At 42.0% G+C, this 14,894-nt stretch overlaps 1 protein-coding gene across 2 annotated transcripts in view; it reads right to left on the bottom strand.

Annotated features, from left to right (window-relative positions):
* notch2 (notch receptor 2) overlaps positions 1 to 14,894 on the bottom strand; it is a 41,961-nt gene that overhangs the window by 14,645 nt on the left and 12,422 nt on the right. For both annotated transcript variants that reach the window (XM_051378016.1, XM_051378017.1), the window contains exons 3-11: positions 4,318 to 4,592; positions 3,649 to 3,856; positions 3,402 to 3,535; positions 2,846 to 2,968; positions 1,498 to 1,731; positions 955 to 1,110; positions 676 to 861; positions 404 to 517; positions 140 to 253 (exon numbers count right to left, since the gene is read on the bottom strand). In XM_051378016.1, coding sequence (XP_051233976.1) covers positions 140 to 253; positions 404 to 517; positions 676 to 861; positions 955 to 1,110; positions 1,498 to 1,731; positions 2,846 to 2,968; positions 3,402 to 3,535; positions 3,649 to 3,856; positions 4,318 to 4,592 — 1,544 coding nt within the window. The remainder of the gene's footprint in view (positions 1 to 139; positions 254 to 403; positions 518 to 675; positions 862 to 954; positions 1,111 to 1,497; positions 1,732 to 2,845; positions 2,969 to 3,401; positions 3,536 to 3,648; positions 3,857 to 4,317; positions 4,593 to 14,894) is intronic.

The raw sequence follows: 14,894 nt of genomic DNA, 5'->3' as shown, positions 1-14,894 counted from the left end.
CAAATAAGACATGGAGTTTAATGTGATAGGGTCTACCATTTCCCGTGTTTTTGTAGCTCATAGCAGTGCAAGCCCAACAAATTAGAATAGTGGAAATATTGCTTTTACTTCAACTTAACATGTAGTTATTCCCTTTTACCTTCAGCACATTCACAATCATATCCGTTGGGACGGTCGATGCACTTGGCCCCATTTAAACACGGTGTGCTGGAACACTCATCTATGTCAATCTGGCACATTTCACCACTGAAGCCTGAAAACAGAACAACATGAGGAATATATTAAGAGAAAACATTCATTAAAACTGTTGTAAAACATGTAGGGCTTCATAAAACCATTCATTTTCATTTTGAGTGGATGGGAACATTAAATACATAAACAACATAGCTACATGTGTACCAACCTGCTGGGCACTCGCAGACAAACCGGCTGACCTGGTCCTGACATTTACCCTGGTTCAAACAGGGGGAGCTGAGACATTCATTCACCTCTATCTCACAATGAGTCCCCTCAAATCCTGCATGTGTGACAAAAAACAAAAAGGTTTAATAATTTCTTCTTTTCTCAAATGTTACTTGCAGTTTCTGAACATTTTCATTTTGTAAGCTACAAAATACGAAACTCTGACAAAAAACAGGTTAAAACGTAAGCTAACTTATAACTTCTCAATTGTACCGGGCATGCAGATGCAGGTGTAGTCCCCAATGCGATCCAGACATGTGCCATCGTTCTGGCAGGGGTTCGAAGCACACTCATTGACATCTTGTTCACAGCGGGGCCCAGAATAACCCCTGACACAGTTACAGGTGAAGGAACCATCAGTGTTTACACACTGACCACCATGCTCACACGGGTTGGTACCTAATGATGAAGAAGAAAGAAGCATTGATTGAAAGCAGAATAGATCATAAGCCGGGCAGAGATATATGTTGTGTGTTGACAACTTTGTCTCACCAATGCTGCATTCGTCTCTGTCCACGTTGCAGGTGCTGCCTATATATCCGGGTGGACAGTTACAGTAGAACATGCCACTGATGGGGTTGGTGTTACAGTGAGAGCCCTCCCTACAGGGGTTACTGATACAGGCATCATCTCTATGACAGAGCAAACCTGAAAAGAAAACATGTTGAAAAGGAATGAGTAAAAGATCCTAATGCAAAACTCCAGTTTCCTTCAGCAGGGTTATGCCCAATTTAGAGAATAACAAACTCAAATGGAGAATTGCTACTGTGGAGAGGTTTATTAAAGCAAGACTAAATCCAACTGTCACTAATCAGCAGGTTGGAAATGCAAATCTATTCTGTGGTAAAAATTAGTGTATTTGACTGACAAGTATCACATTCAGTGCCTTTTCCTCAAACCTTTGATGAATATAAATGTAAAATATAAATTAGGAAAACATCACTTGTGGTTATGACTTGTTCCACATAATAGAAACCCTTACAGTTCATGGAACTATGACATTATCTGCAGTGTGGTTTCTCACTACTGGCCTACCTGTCTTTCCGTACGGGCAGAGACAGACAAAGGATGCGACGCGGTCGATGCATGTGGAGCCGGAACTGCACGCTGCTGTAGCGCAGTCGTCGATGTTTTCAGAGCAGTCTGGTCCACTCCAGCCATTAACGCACACACAGACATAGCTGCCGATGAGGTTGCTGCAGGTACCTCCATTCTGGCAAGTGTTTGGCTGCAGGCGACACTCATTTACATCTTCTGTACAATGTTGACCTGCGGAGAGGCAGGGAGGTGGACAAGAAAGGGACAAAATGGAACAAATTAAGTAAATACTTTATGTAGCATGTTACAACACAACTAAAGGTGACATAGAAAATGTACAGCGTAAGAACATTATATATCCACAGTGGCCATTTTTATATACCCTGCTCCAGGGTCACGATGGCTTTGCTTCCCCTGGTTGGATTAGTGCTACATAAACTCAGACAGGCCCATAGAAGCTGATGTATGCATGTTTGCTTTTATAAACAGAAAGCTTACACATGCCAAACAAGTGTGTTAGAACAGACACGCCTTGTGTGAAGTACGGCCCTCCTTATGAAGGAAGGGAACATGAAAGGAAGTAAAGAAGTTATTATCACTGATCACCGAACAAACATTTAATCCACCTCACTGCTCAACCGGTACACTCAACTGCTCGACCAAAAAATAAAGACTTTAAAACAGAAAAGCCATTTCATAGTGTTATGGCTAGAATATCTATAAAGTGACACAAAAAAGGTAAAGACACAAAAAAAATCTGCTGTGGATTTCAGTTTAAAGTGTCAAAGCTGAAGGCAAAACATCCTCAACAGACAGGTTTTTTTAGACACAGCAGGCGTACAAAATACTTTTTAAGACTGGTTCTAGCATAATACCTATAAAAATATTTCCAAGGCTGCGTTCAGACTCAGGGCTTAGGCAAAAAAAACACATCAGTCAACCGGCCCCAACTTCTACCGGACCGCAGCGCAACGTCATCTGGCAAAACACTGCGGAGGCCAATCAAATAATCAAAAATCGAATTCTTGGTAGATTACTTTGAAATGTGAACAGCTTATTTCTTCTGTTTACGTTGCAATCGCTATGGGAAATATAAAAAAATTACCACAGTGAAAACTTCCTAGAGTTGTGAAATCCTGTGTCAGTGTTTTGGTGTTTGATAAGCCTTCAAACTCATGGCTCTGTTCTCTGACTGGATTTCCTGGGGCCTATTTCACATCACACAGATACCTCATAAACACCCTGGTATAGTAAATATACATTCTGTACATTACACTGCACTAAACCGGAGCAGACAAGTATAACAGTGGTCATAGAAACACATCTGTACACACAGATCCCTTACCTGTCCACTCTGGAGGGCACTGGCAGTTGTAGGTGTTGACTCCGTCCATACAGGTTCCTCCATTTTCACACTGATGACCGGGGCAGTCATCAATGTTGTTCTCACAGTTAGTCCCATTGAAACCTGGCACGGAGGAAAAGAAAGAGACATTCATTTATTGATAAATTGTTCATTGCTTTATTATGCGTCCACTGGGGAAGACAGGTACTAAAATACATAAGCTGTATATGATATTCTCTGGTGTACATAAGTATTATTTCATGTCTCAGTAGTGTATAAACAGTAAATGTGTGTGTGTGTGTTTGTTGTGTCTACTTGCTAACTGTAGCAGACTGACAGTACATTGTGTGTAATGCAACATAGCCAACAGGATCAGCCTGTTTGTACCTCAAACAACATAATGTAACAGTACAGAAAGCCTTTCTGCTTTCCCTCTCTTTCTCCCCAGGCAACAAAACTGTCCATATATATCCTGGTGCGTGGTGGCTAGTCAACTTTTTTCACTTTTTCTATTTATTATTCAGCTCAGGGGAAAAAAAGCTTTGAATCCTCCTACCTGGAAGGCAGTGGCATGAGTAGCTGGTTTCAGAGTTCTGGTGGCAGGTGCCTCCATTTAGGCAAGGTGAAGGTGAACAAGGGATGTATGAGCTTTCACAGTGTGTGCCAGTAAACCCCCGAGCACAGATACACCTGTAGCAATGACATTTCATACATTTTAGTTCATTCAGTCCTGACGAAGAACATCCAACAATTGACTGTTTTATAAACATCATGTTGAAGTAGTATTCCAAGAAGATGCTCACTTGTAGGAGCCATGTGTGTTTAAGCATTCTCCTTCATTCTGGCATAAAGAGGGTGTGGCAGCACATTCATCTGTGTCATTATGGCAGCGAGGACCTGTGTATCCAGGAGGACATGAACATGTGTAGCTACCACCAGACAGAGAGCTGCATATTCCACCGTTGGCGCAGGGACTAGATAGACAGCTGTCTTCATGCTCACACCGCGGTCCTGCAAACAAAGAGGAAGGAGAAGAGTTAGTTCTTTGGCTAACCTATGCGCCATTTATCAATGTCAATAATGGCGTATATACAGTACTAGAGGAAAAGCAATATGCAATCATGGATATGATTAATATGTTAATAATAATATTTGTGGCTATCTAAACATATCACATGTTGTTTTTAATCACCTTCTGGATTCATCAATGCATCAAAATACACATATTGATAGATCACCATGGGATACATGTGCCAGATCTTTTTATTATTAAGTGCAGTAATTTAAGGGAAAATTGGGTTAAGCATATGTTGTACTAACAATCAGTACAAAAGTTCCGCTATAACAGCCTTTACTGTTAACAAGTGTATTTGCATTCAGGGGGTTTAAAAATTATTGAATGTTCTTCTGGTGATAAACAAAAGTCCGATATCTGTGCCAAACTCCAGCGAGACGATCAAATAGTATCTCACCTGTCCATCCCCTGGCACACTCGCACTTGTACTTATCGAGGGACAGCAGAGTGCAGACACCTCTGTTGGCACAGGGGTTGTTGGGGTAACACGTGGAGTTCTGGGGAGTTTGGCAGTGCTGTCCAGTGTAGCCGAGAGGGCAGGTGCAGACGGCGCTGCCTGGTACAGGTACACCAGCTAACATGGACACAGAGCAGTTCCCTCCATTCAGGCAGTAGCCAGGTTGACACGGGTCCTTATGGTGGCAGTACTCTCCCAGAAAGCCTGGTGCACACCTGGACATACACACAAAAACATAGATATCAATGATGGTGCATGCAAAGGTACACACAAGGATTTAAACCTAATCACCCCTAAATACAGACAATAGAGCTGAAAGATTAGTTAAGCAAAAAGACAAATATATGTATGTGAGTTTGTGTATGTGTGTGTGTGTGTGTGTGTGTTTGTGTACGCTTGACTGCGAAACGAACAAACAAAACAAAAGAGTGAGTTTCAGTCAGGTGCACGAAATGCACCACATCAGACAACAGCATTGATAGCCGAGAACATCTGCACAGTAGTCCTGTAGTACACACAGACATCAAAGAAACAAATTAACCAGCACAGGTAAACACGACTGTCTAACATACAGTCTTGCCACTACTGCATGGTGATCTAAACAACTGTGTGTGGGGAACCACATCCCTAAGAAGGAGTACTAGTAAAATATGTGGTTGTGCATAAGGAGAAAATTATATTATTACTCCAACCATTAAACCATATGCTAAATGGTTAATGGGCTTTATTTAGTGCCTTTATCCCAAGAGAGATGTGAAGCTATTTACACTACAAGGTCTCATGCTTCACACACACACACACACACACACACACACACACACACACACACACACACACACACACACACACACACACACACACACACACACACACACACACACACACACACACACACACACACACACACACAGCCCCGAGTAGCTGCTTGGCAGAAGTTGGGGTATTGTATATTGTGTCTGCTGTTAAAAGACCAGAATCTACTGCAGATACAAACTGCTCTGAACCATGGGCTGTTAACCCACAAACTCTGTAAGACAAAAGAGGGAAGCTGAGCTTGGTGGAAGGGGTTAAACTGGGGTCAGTGATGGCAAAGAAGAAGTTAAAAAGGATGTGAGATGGAGTCATCTGGAAGTTGTTGACTGAAACCTGGCAGAAACTAAAAACAATGAGTGGAAAGCACCATAAGTTATTTGGGCAACAGAACAATATTCCTGCATATATTGATATTGATAAGTATCACCATAAATCTACATATATGTGTCCACAGTATATGTAAGGAATCTTTATTCACAACTGCAAGTTGTTCACAAAAATCTATATAATGTATGATTAAAAGAAAAAACTGTCTATTGTGCTCTGACCACATTTTGTCTACAAATGATGTCTGTTTTTCCTCTGCTTATTTATCACCCCTTCCTTTTGATTTCTCTTTTTCAGTAAAGTGATTCAGCCGCATGCCAAGCAGTGGGGAGGAAATAACAATATTACACAACATGTCCACCAGGGATCTCATCAGAGACAATGATCCCTTCGTCACTTTCTATTCCTCTGTTTTTGTGCAGCCCCTCCCACTTTCACACACCACTTCTCTAAGTGTGACAGTATTTGCTCAGAGATGTTTTTTTGTTACTGAGCAAAAATGGTATTAGTCAGGTAATTTCCTGTGTAAGCTATTTTGATCAGCCGTCTGTTGCTTTGTGTGTGTGTGTGTGTATGGCACATGGCAGACATGCTGTCTGGGGACTGTAGGCGACAGAGCAACCTGCTGCCTCTTACACAGGCCTCTAAACCTGCCTCCCAAGAGGGGCTCAAGTAACATAATAGGAGAGCAGAGATGCATCACACAGTCACTAACACACACATGCACAGACAAATTAATACTTTTATAACTATTCCAAATTAAAAACTTGGATGATTGTTTTTTCACAAATAAACAGATCTGTAGCATTTACATGAAAGGGAAGAATAAAAGATTGGTGCTATGAGCCATATAAAACTGAGAGGAAACAGTGGACATGGGAATTATCTGAAATTCAGTCTCACGCTTACTAACATTTATTTATTATTGGCCACTCCACCCCAAAGCAGCTTGAAGAAATTAGGTTGTGAGCGCATGGGAAAGTAGGAGAGTCATGAATCATGCCAAGCAGAAGTCTCACAGATCAATCACATCTGTGAGACTTCTGCCCGGTATGATGTGTGAGTCACACAGTGTCTGTTAGAAAAAATGACAAACAGCATCTCCCACTCTGACACACAGATCTGGTTCACAAACACATACGGTAAATGTACACAAACCAACTTAAAAACACCATAATATTGAACAATGTGTTCATGATTTGTATAGTTTTCCATTTGTTTAGATTAGTTATGACAAAAACCCCATAACTATATCCGTTATATTGTTCGAACAGGCCTGCCCCCACTGCTAAAAGTGAACTATACTGAACTATATAGTTTATCTCCCCTGAAATACATTTGTTCATACTCATGGTGCTGGTAAACAGATACACCAGATGTTAGATTAGTGATGTATGATCTTCAAAGAAGAGACAGGCTTCATGCCTTTTCACCTCAACTCTGTCAGATTAGACATGGCCACCCTCCCTCTTCCCTGTCTCCGTCTCTGTATCAGCATGTCTGCAGTGCAACCCCCTACACACTCCCAAAACACATGCCTTTACACAAACACACACACACATAAATACACAAACACAAAGATGTCCCTCCCCACTCTAAACACAAACACAGCTTGGCCATGATATCACAACAAGACGGCCGTCCTGGGAATTAGAACTGCTCTTTTTTCTCTTGGACAACCTCTCCGCCCCCTCTCAAGGAGTAATGACATGGCCCTCTGCCCTGTGACATACATCACATTAGCAGGCTGTCACACAAAGAACACCGTGTCCAGGTTAATGCTAGGTTTATGTTTCACTGGGAACATTTCACACATTTTCACTGTTAAAACTATGGGGAATATGAGAGGCATTTTCAAAGTCAAGTATAGCCACCTCGGTGAGAGAGGAAATTTAAAACTTGGCCTTTGTTGTAATGTGCAGCCTGATTAAGTTTTTTGAGCTTGGGATGAATCATTTTGAAATAATTTTGCATTTTCTATGTTAAACCTGTCTGGGAAATCCCTCAATGAGAACACGAAAGATAAGGGTATTATAATATAGAGTTGTTTTGCAACTCTACAGCACCCTTCAATAATTATTTGACATTTTTTGTGAAAATTCCCCAAGTGCTGACAGGACAGATGCATAGTAACCTCTATTAAATTAAATCGCTGCTATCTAACCAGTGTTGACAGAACCACATGCCATAGCCTCAGGAAGCGATGCCACCCTGTCCTTCAGGTTTCACTGCCAGATAGAGAGCTCATTATTAGCCTCTGGCTGTATCACTCGAGCCTGAGGCAAACCAGACAAGGCTGTGCATGATTCGCATTAATGTCAGGGAGTGGTGTCTCACTGAGGAAGAGATAACATAACACACTGACACACTAGTCTGTCGCTGAATACAATACAGGAAGCAGTGTGATTCTTCTGACAAACTTACATACACACAACAGGACACACAAAAAGGAATTTGCACGCAGATTAAATACACATGGACATCTTAAAAGGTCCAGTGAGTAGGATCCACTCCCCCGCTTCACCCTCCCCTTCAAAGCACAGAGGAGAAACTATGGTGGCCGTGAATAAACGCCCCCTATATAGAGCCTGTGTTTGGTTTGTCCCTTCTGGGCTACTGTAGAAGGATGGCGAACTCCATAGAAGGAGACCAGCGTCATCTGTTGATATAAAAGGTAACATTCTAGGTAACAACAAAAACATATTGACTCCTATATCCAGGTGATTATACACTAATGAAAACATAGTTATGCATATTATATTCTCTTTCTGCCAACAGATCCTCCTGAATGTTACACACTGGACCTTTAACACGCAGTCAGATCTACTTTCATGAACAACTCAGCAGAGAGGGTTTCTGCAGCCAAATTCATCTATGGGATTCTTTGTTTTTCTCCATGAGGACTTTTTTTCCTCCTCTTTTCTCCATCCTTCTCTTACTCTATGCAATTTCCTTTCCCTCTCTTTCTCACTCCTCCACCTCTCATTTCTAACCCACTCTCGAGGTGTCAGGTTTCCACAGCTGGTTCACATTAGCGCCCCCATCTCACACACACCCCTCCCTCTCTCTCTCTCTCTCTCTCTCTCTCTCTCTCTCTCCCCCTCTCTGCACCCCTTTTTTCCTCCGTTCTTTCCCTTGTCCTCCTCCTCTACCTCATGCTGACCTCTGCCTGTCCTGGCCGGCCGTGGGGGCTTCAATGAGCGGAGAGGGGTGGGTCGATTCTCACTCACTCATGTAATGTCTCCCACCTCCTTCATTTGTAATTCCTATGCCCCAAGTTCCCCTTCTCTTGGATTTTTCACCCATCCTGATCCCTAATTCCCTTTTTCTTTTGTGCTAATTTTCTCCACCTTCTCTCCTAAACTCCAACCCCACCACCACCTCCTCCTCCAGTCACTATTCTAGTCTCAGAGACGCTTAATAACTCCATCATGCTCTCCCCCTGCAGCCATTAGAGAAAAACAGTGTGAGAGAGAAGGAGGGAGAGTATAAACCAGCTCACATTTCAATCCCTGGATCACTCACTGGCTTGTTCGAGCATAGGTGGCCTATTCACTGTACTGTAGTCCTGTGTGTGCATGCACGGACGTCACAAGTTAAGTGCAGAACGCGTTACTGGCTATGCTGTTAGTTTGCCGGTGGAGGTAATACAGGAACTAAGGAATCCTCGGCTTACCATAGAAATTATAGCGGTGTATTAGATCATTTAAAAAGACCTGCAGTCATTCAGATGCAGTAGTTGCAACTCTATCTGATCCAGAAGTCTAGAGAAATAGTAATCTAGATCTCAAGATAGAAGTTTTAAAACGGCAGTCTGGGTCTGGGTGATACGATATACATCACAGCATGGTGAGTGTGTGCAAAATCACAGAAAATATTCAAACTGATTAACTGTGTTAGTCACCACATGATTCCAAACTCTTCATAGGTGTAAATCAAAAACCTTCTTCAGACATTGTACCACTTGGATGATTGAGAGGAACGTTCACAGTCATATCAGACCCAGCAGTGACACAAACAGGGAAGCGCTTCCTAGCTCGCAAAAGATGAATGGTGGAGCTTGATCGAGGAGTTCCCAAGACTGGCTTGAGTGTGCTATAATGAATATATATATCAGTGTGGAGTGTTATCTGTTCTAACTTGACTCAAGAGAAGTCCACACTGAATCCTTTGACACCATTTCTGTGCGGGCCATCCAGTCAGTTGCTGTGGCTACTACCGCGCACACAAAAAAAGAAGGGAGCTTCAGTTGACTTGCAGAGGCACTGATGTTGTCAGCATTGAAATTACAGCTCCTCTGAACCACAGAACACATGCAGTATACATTACCATTTCCGATAAACTGACATAAGTGATGGAAAAATGAAAAAATAATCTTTATCTTAATAAATCTTAATAACACTGCCTGAACCCCAGCACTGTATAAAGAAGGAGCACTAGTGAGCTTATGGCAGTTTGGGGATGAAATTCAGACATCCCAAAGAGGCTATTTGTCCCATCACAGAATGATTCTGCCAGATCTTTCTCTTGTACTGCCACAGTGTAAATGTAGAGTGTGGATAAGTCTGGCAATGGGAGACTGACTGCAGTGTACAATTTAGGTCCATACATAAGGGAGTGCCAGAGGGGAGAAGAGGCCTGTTCTACATTAGAAAATCAAATTCACCTAAACTTGAATGTAGAAGTTCAACTATGGGTTCTCTTTGGGGGGAGGGGTGGAAACTATGAATCTATTGCTTGAATAATCGTTAGTAGCAATGTAGTTTTAGGGGGTTGAAGGTTTTTTTTTTTTCACACACTCCTCCTTCATTTTTCTATGAAAATGAGAAACTATCCCGAGAAGAGCAGAGGCAGCAAAAATAACATCACAGAGGAGGAGGGCAGAGGTGTGAGAGTTATGTCAAAATTAGAAAGAGAGACATTAAAGAGGAAGGGGCATAGAGAGTGAGGTGAAAGATAAAGCCAGAAATGTAATGAGAGGGCGAGACATACAGAGAGAAAAGGAAGCCATGCAGTCAGACTGAAAATCATCAGTGTAGAATGAATAAAGGAGTGCAGAGCAGGGTGGAGTCCAAACTAGGGACATGTGGTAAAATCTCAGACTGTGTTTAGAAACAGGTTCAAAAAGGCTCATCTGAGAGGCTGTGGTACACAGCACAGAACCCGTTTTCTCTCTGAGCGCTCCATGTGCCTGCCTCTCCATGTTGTTCTGTCATTATCCTGTTTCTGTGGTTGTCTAAAGTGGAACCTCCAACAATAGGTCTGTCGGCCTATAAAAGTTCCATATGTAGGTCTATGCTATGCATAGTCCCGCCACTGACTGATTTAGAAATTTATAAGAAAAAAACAATATAGTGCACACAGTCTCTACTTAAGGTCACTGAATAACTGAATGGCTTATGTTTACCAAATTTATTGCTGCAGCCCACCCAAACAGATCTGCTGACAGATTGTTTTTTTCCCTGTGACGTTTATTATGTCTTCATTTCAGAAGTCTGCTTGGAGTTTCACACTGGCACAAGACCAAGAGGGAAATTAAAGAACAAGGTATTTTCGCTTTTCTTTGACAGCTTTTCAATGAAATGAAATGAAATTTTATTTGTATAGCGCCAATTCATAACAGAAGTTATCTCAGGACCCTTTTCAAATAGAGCAGGTGTAGACCACACTCCTCATAAAATTATTTACAGACACCCAACAGTTCCCAACTAAAGGTTTAGTTGGGTGAAGATGCTTTTAAACTCTGGTCAATGTGTGACCTTATGACAAAACTGAGGTACGTTTGACCCCGTACTGTCACCATCAATGTGTGACAGAGAGCCACTTGTCATCTTACTGTATGTGGGTTTATGGTCTGGTTGCTACATTCCCCACTGTTTTGTAAGGCTTCCTCTTTCTGAGAGCGGGTTTGAATCTCCAGATCCCCATGCAGCCTTGTGTGCATCTGTGTGTTTGTGTGTTTTTCCCTTTGTTTGTTTTTGTGTCTGTGTCTTTTATCATGGTGAACCTCAAAAAGAGCCAAATCCCTGCAACCTTTAACCACACCCAATCTAGTTAGTTGGCGGTAGTGCTGAAAGGGATCAGTCAACCGACAGAATTTTTTTTACTAATCTTTTAGGTAATTTATTGAGCAAAAAATGGAAGACATTTGCTGGTTACAGCTTCTCGAATGTGTGGATTTGTTAATTGCAAACTGAATGTCTTTGGGTTTCTGGGTGTTGGTCGAGCACAACAAGCAATCTGAAGACGTCAACTTGGGCCTCTGGGAAATTGTGATCACCATTTTTCACAACTTAAAACAACTGATTAATCCAAACATTTTGTTGATTAATTGAAAATACAAATAATGCTTAGTTGCAGCCTTTATTTGCACTAATGAACAGTTGTTTCATCATTTGGGCTCTTGAACACGCACTCATGAGACACACAGAACTCCACTATAAAAATACTGACCTAACACACACACATTCACTCATGGCAAAGCCCATCGAACAGAAACTAACGCATTTATACACATTCAATTCAGGGTTCAGTATCTTGCTCAAGGATACTTCGACATGTGGCACCAGGAGCCGGGGATTGAACCGACAACCTTCCGATTAGGGGACGACCCGCTCTGCCTCTGCACCACAGCCACCCCCTGCATGTGAACTTGCCCAAGGCTCAAGGTACCGCTGGCTCTCCAGTGACACATATGCAGATCGAGCACATACAAGAAACATATACAAAGAAACTCTTATCATTGTGGTTCTAGTCTCAACCACATCTACAGCGCTGTTAGCTGTGGGAAGCAGATAAGTCTTTGGAGAGTAAGAGTGGGAAATCACTGCCATGGTTCCAATCTCTTACTCCAGGGTTTGTTGACTTTAGTTTGGATCATATGTCTAACCCAGTTAACATTTATGTGAGTATGTGTGCCTGAGAGAGTGGGTGTCTCCTGTGGAGGAGTTGAGGTGTGGAACCGAGAGGAGGAGCGAATTATCTAAACAATTTTTTTCTCCCATCTTTCTCTTTTTTTCTTCACCTAAAGGCACGAGACAGAGAGGAAATGTGGACGTGAAAGCACAGCAGAGCTTCCTGTGAGGTAACCAGGTGACCCAAAGTGGCTGATAAGACAGGAACACACAGATATGAGTGGAAGTGGGTATGGCTATAATAAAGGCAAAAGGGGAAAGATCTCAACAATAATGGGGTTGTGGGAGAAGGATTAAGAGGCTTGTTGAGTTGTGTCCAGAGGCATCTAAACCCCTGAAGCAGAGGGAGGGACGGAGGCATGGATGGATGAGTGACAGTTTGATGAAGGAGGCATAGCAAGAGGGAAATTACACTCCTCTCTCTGCTCCGCTTCCCCCCCCTTTGCTGCTCTCTCATCATTAGTAAGGAGTTGTGCTCCGAGGTATTCCTTCTCAAATTACCTGAAAAAAAGACATCCTCTTTCTTTTGGCCTTTTCTCTTCCTCTGTCTGCCCCACAGGCAAATTCTACTTGTCAGATCAAACATGCAGCAGGTCTACACAACACAGTAACTCTGTCCCCTCATTCTTAAGAAAACCTTTTTTAAGTAAATAGAAAAGGCATGACAGTGACTGCAAGAGAAAAAGAGAGTGAGAGAAAAGAAAAGAGGCATTGTAAGGGAGGGAGAGTTAATCAGTTTGCACCATGAAAAAAAAAAGAGATCTTTTTCTGGAGGAAAATAGGGTTTGGACAACATAATGTGTGTAGCCTCACTCTTGCTTAGACTGCTCAGGTATTAACTCTGAGGCAGACTCCATGTTAGTGTCAGGAAGCCTCAGTGGCCTACAAACAAGACCATTGTTTCTGTGCTCTTATCCAAATACCTCATCGGGTAATGTTTATGTATCCCTTCAGCCATGATGTAAGTTACAAACACCGACCAAACATATTTGAGACATACACAAATGCACACAGAGACATACTCGCAACACACACACACACCTTTTTCTCACACCCAGGGCTGGTGGCTTGTAGTGTCACCGGTTAGACAGCTTCTCTGCACCCTGCCCTGCTAGTCGACCTCTCCCACGCGCTTTAATTCTCTTTCACAACATTTTCCATGTCCAACACGAGACATCCAAACTTTCTATGCAGGCATACATAATCTAAGCACAAACCTATTAAAAGTTTCCCTTTTCTCTTCTCCTTCTCTTAAATGGAAAAAAAGTCTCTAAATAATTAAAATATGTAAACCAGGCCCAATACATATGACTAGAGTGGTTCTATGTTTTCCAGAGTTTCCAACATGTATGGGAACTCTGCACCGGAGGCAGGCGGACAAATGACAACATGCACAGGATCTAAATCTGTTGCCAATCAAAACAGGACCTCACCTCCACAGTGGATCTTTTTCATTATGGACATGAAACAAAAATAAAACTGCATTCGCCTGTAAAAATGCAAGGACATTATTTTCCTGTTATTGCATAACTGTTTGGTAAACAGACGTAACTGTCCATCAGTGGTAGCCCTTACTGATATAAACCTGTCATATTAATTGCCTGTTTAATTAAACAGTTGCACCCAGTCTGACCTGTGCGTGATCCATGGGACATAATTAGTCTGGTCCGAGCCAAACGGCCAAAGTGACTGTTTACTTACAACCGGCTGCCTTTAATACACTGAGGAGACTAATAAACAGATAATTTGATTTTTACACAATGAGCCTTTTGACCATCAGCACAGTGCAGACAGGACCAGACAGGCCAGACAGAGGCAAGTGTGTCTACTTGTGTGTGTTAAAGAGTGCGTGTGTAGTTGCTCATGTTTGCTTGAGGACAGCAGAAAAAAAATTCAACCAACTATTTAATCAGTCTAACAGTAGGCCTGCGCTCTGTCAGCTGACTCTTCTAAACTGAGAGACTCCTCTCTGTGTGTCTTCAGGGAAAGAGGCCTCTCTGCTGTTCGTTTCTTTTATCATCTCCATCATTTCATTCTGAGAAAAAAAAATACTGACATAATAGTTATGAATGGAGACAGCTTGGCTGAGCAAAAGTGACTAAAACCCGAGAAATAATAGTCTTCTCAAAAATGAAAAATTACTAGTTTCCTCGTACAAAAAACACAAAATTAGCAAATAAATGGCAGTAAAGGAAATAATAACAACATAAAAACAAAACCTCAGGGGATGTGGTCAGGTCTTAAACAGCTGCAAATTATATGAATGTTGTTTCAGAGATATATGCCAGTATGTACCGGCATAAAGCCCTGTTCTACTGGTACTGTGTGCCTGTCTGCCCGTTTATAGAACACTGCTCTGAATTTGGGTGTGTTTTTAAATCTGGGCTTGGTGTTTGAAAATCATCTAACCAAGAAATTCCAATGTTCTCTCTACCTGAAAAACACTTCCATAATTAAAACCTG

The sequence above is a fragment of the Dicentrarchus labrax genome, unplaced genomic scaffold, assembly GCF_905237075.1.
Source record: "Dicentrarchus labrax unplaced genomic scaffold, dlabrax2021, whole genome shotgun sequence".
Classification (NCBI taxonomy): Eukaryota; Metazoa; Chordata; class Actinopteri; family Moronidae; genus Dicentrarchus; species Dicentrarchus labrax.
Note: the sequence above shows the minus strand (reverse complement) of the source record. Positions and strands in the feature narration are given on the sequence as shown.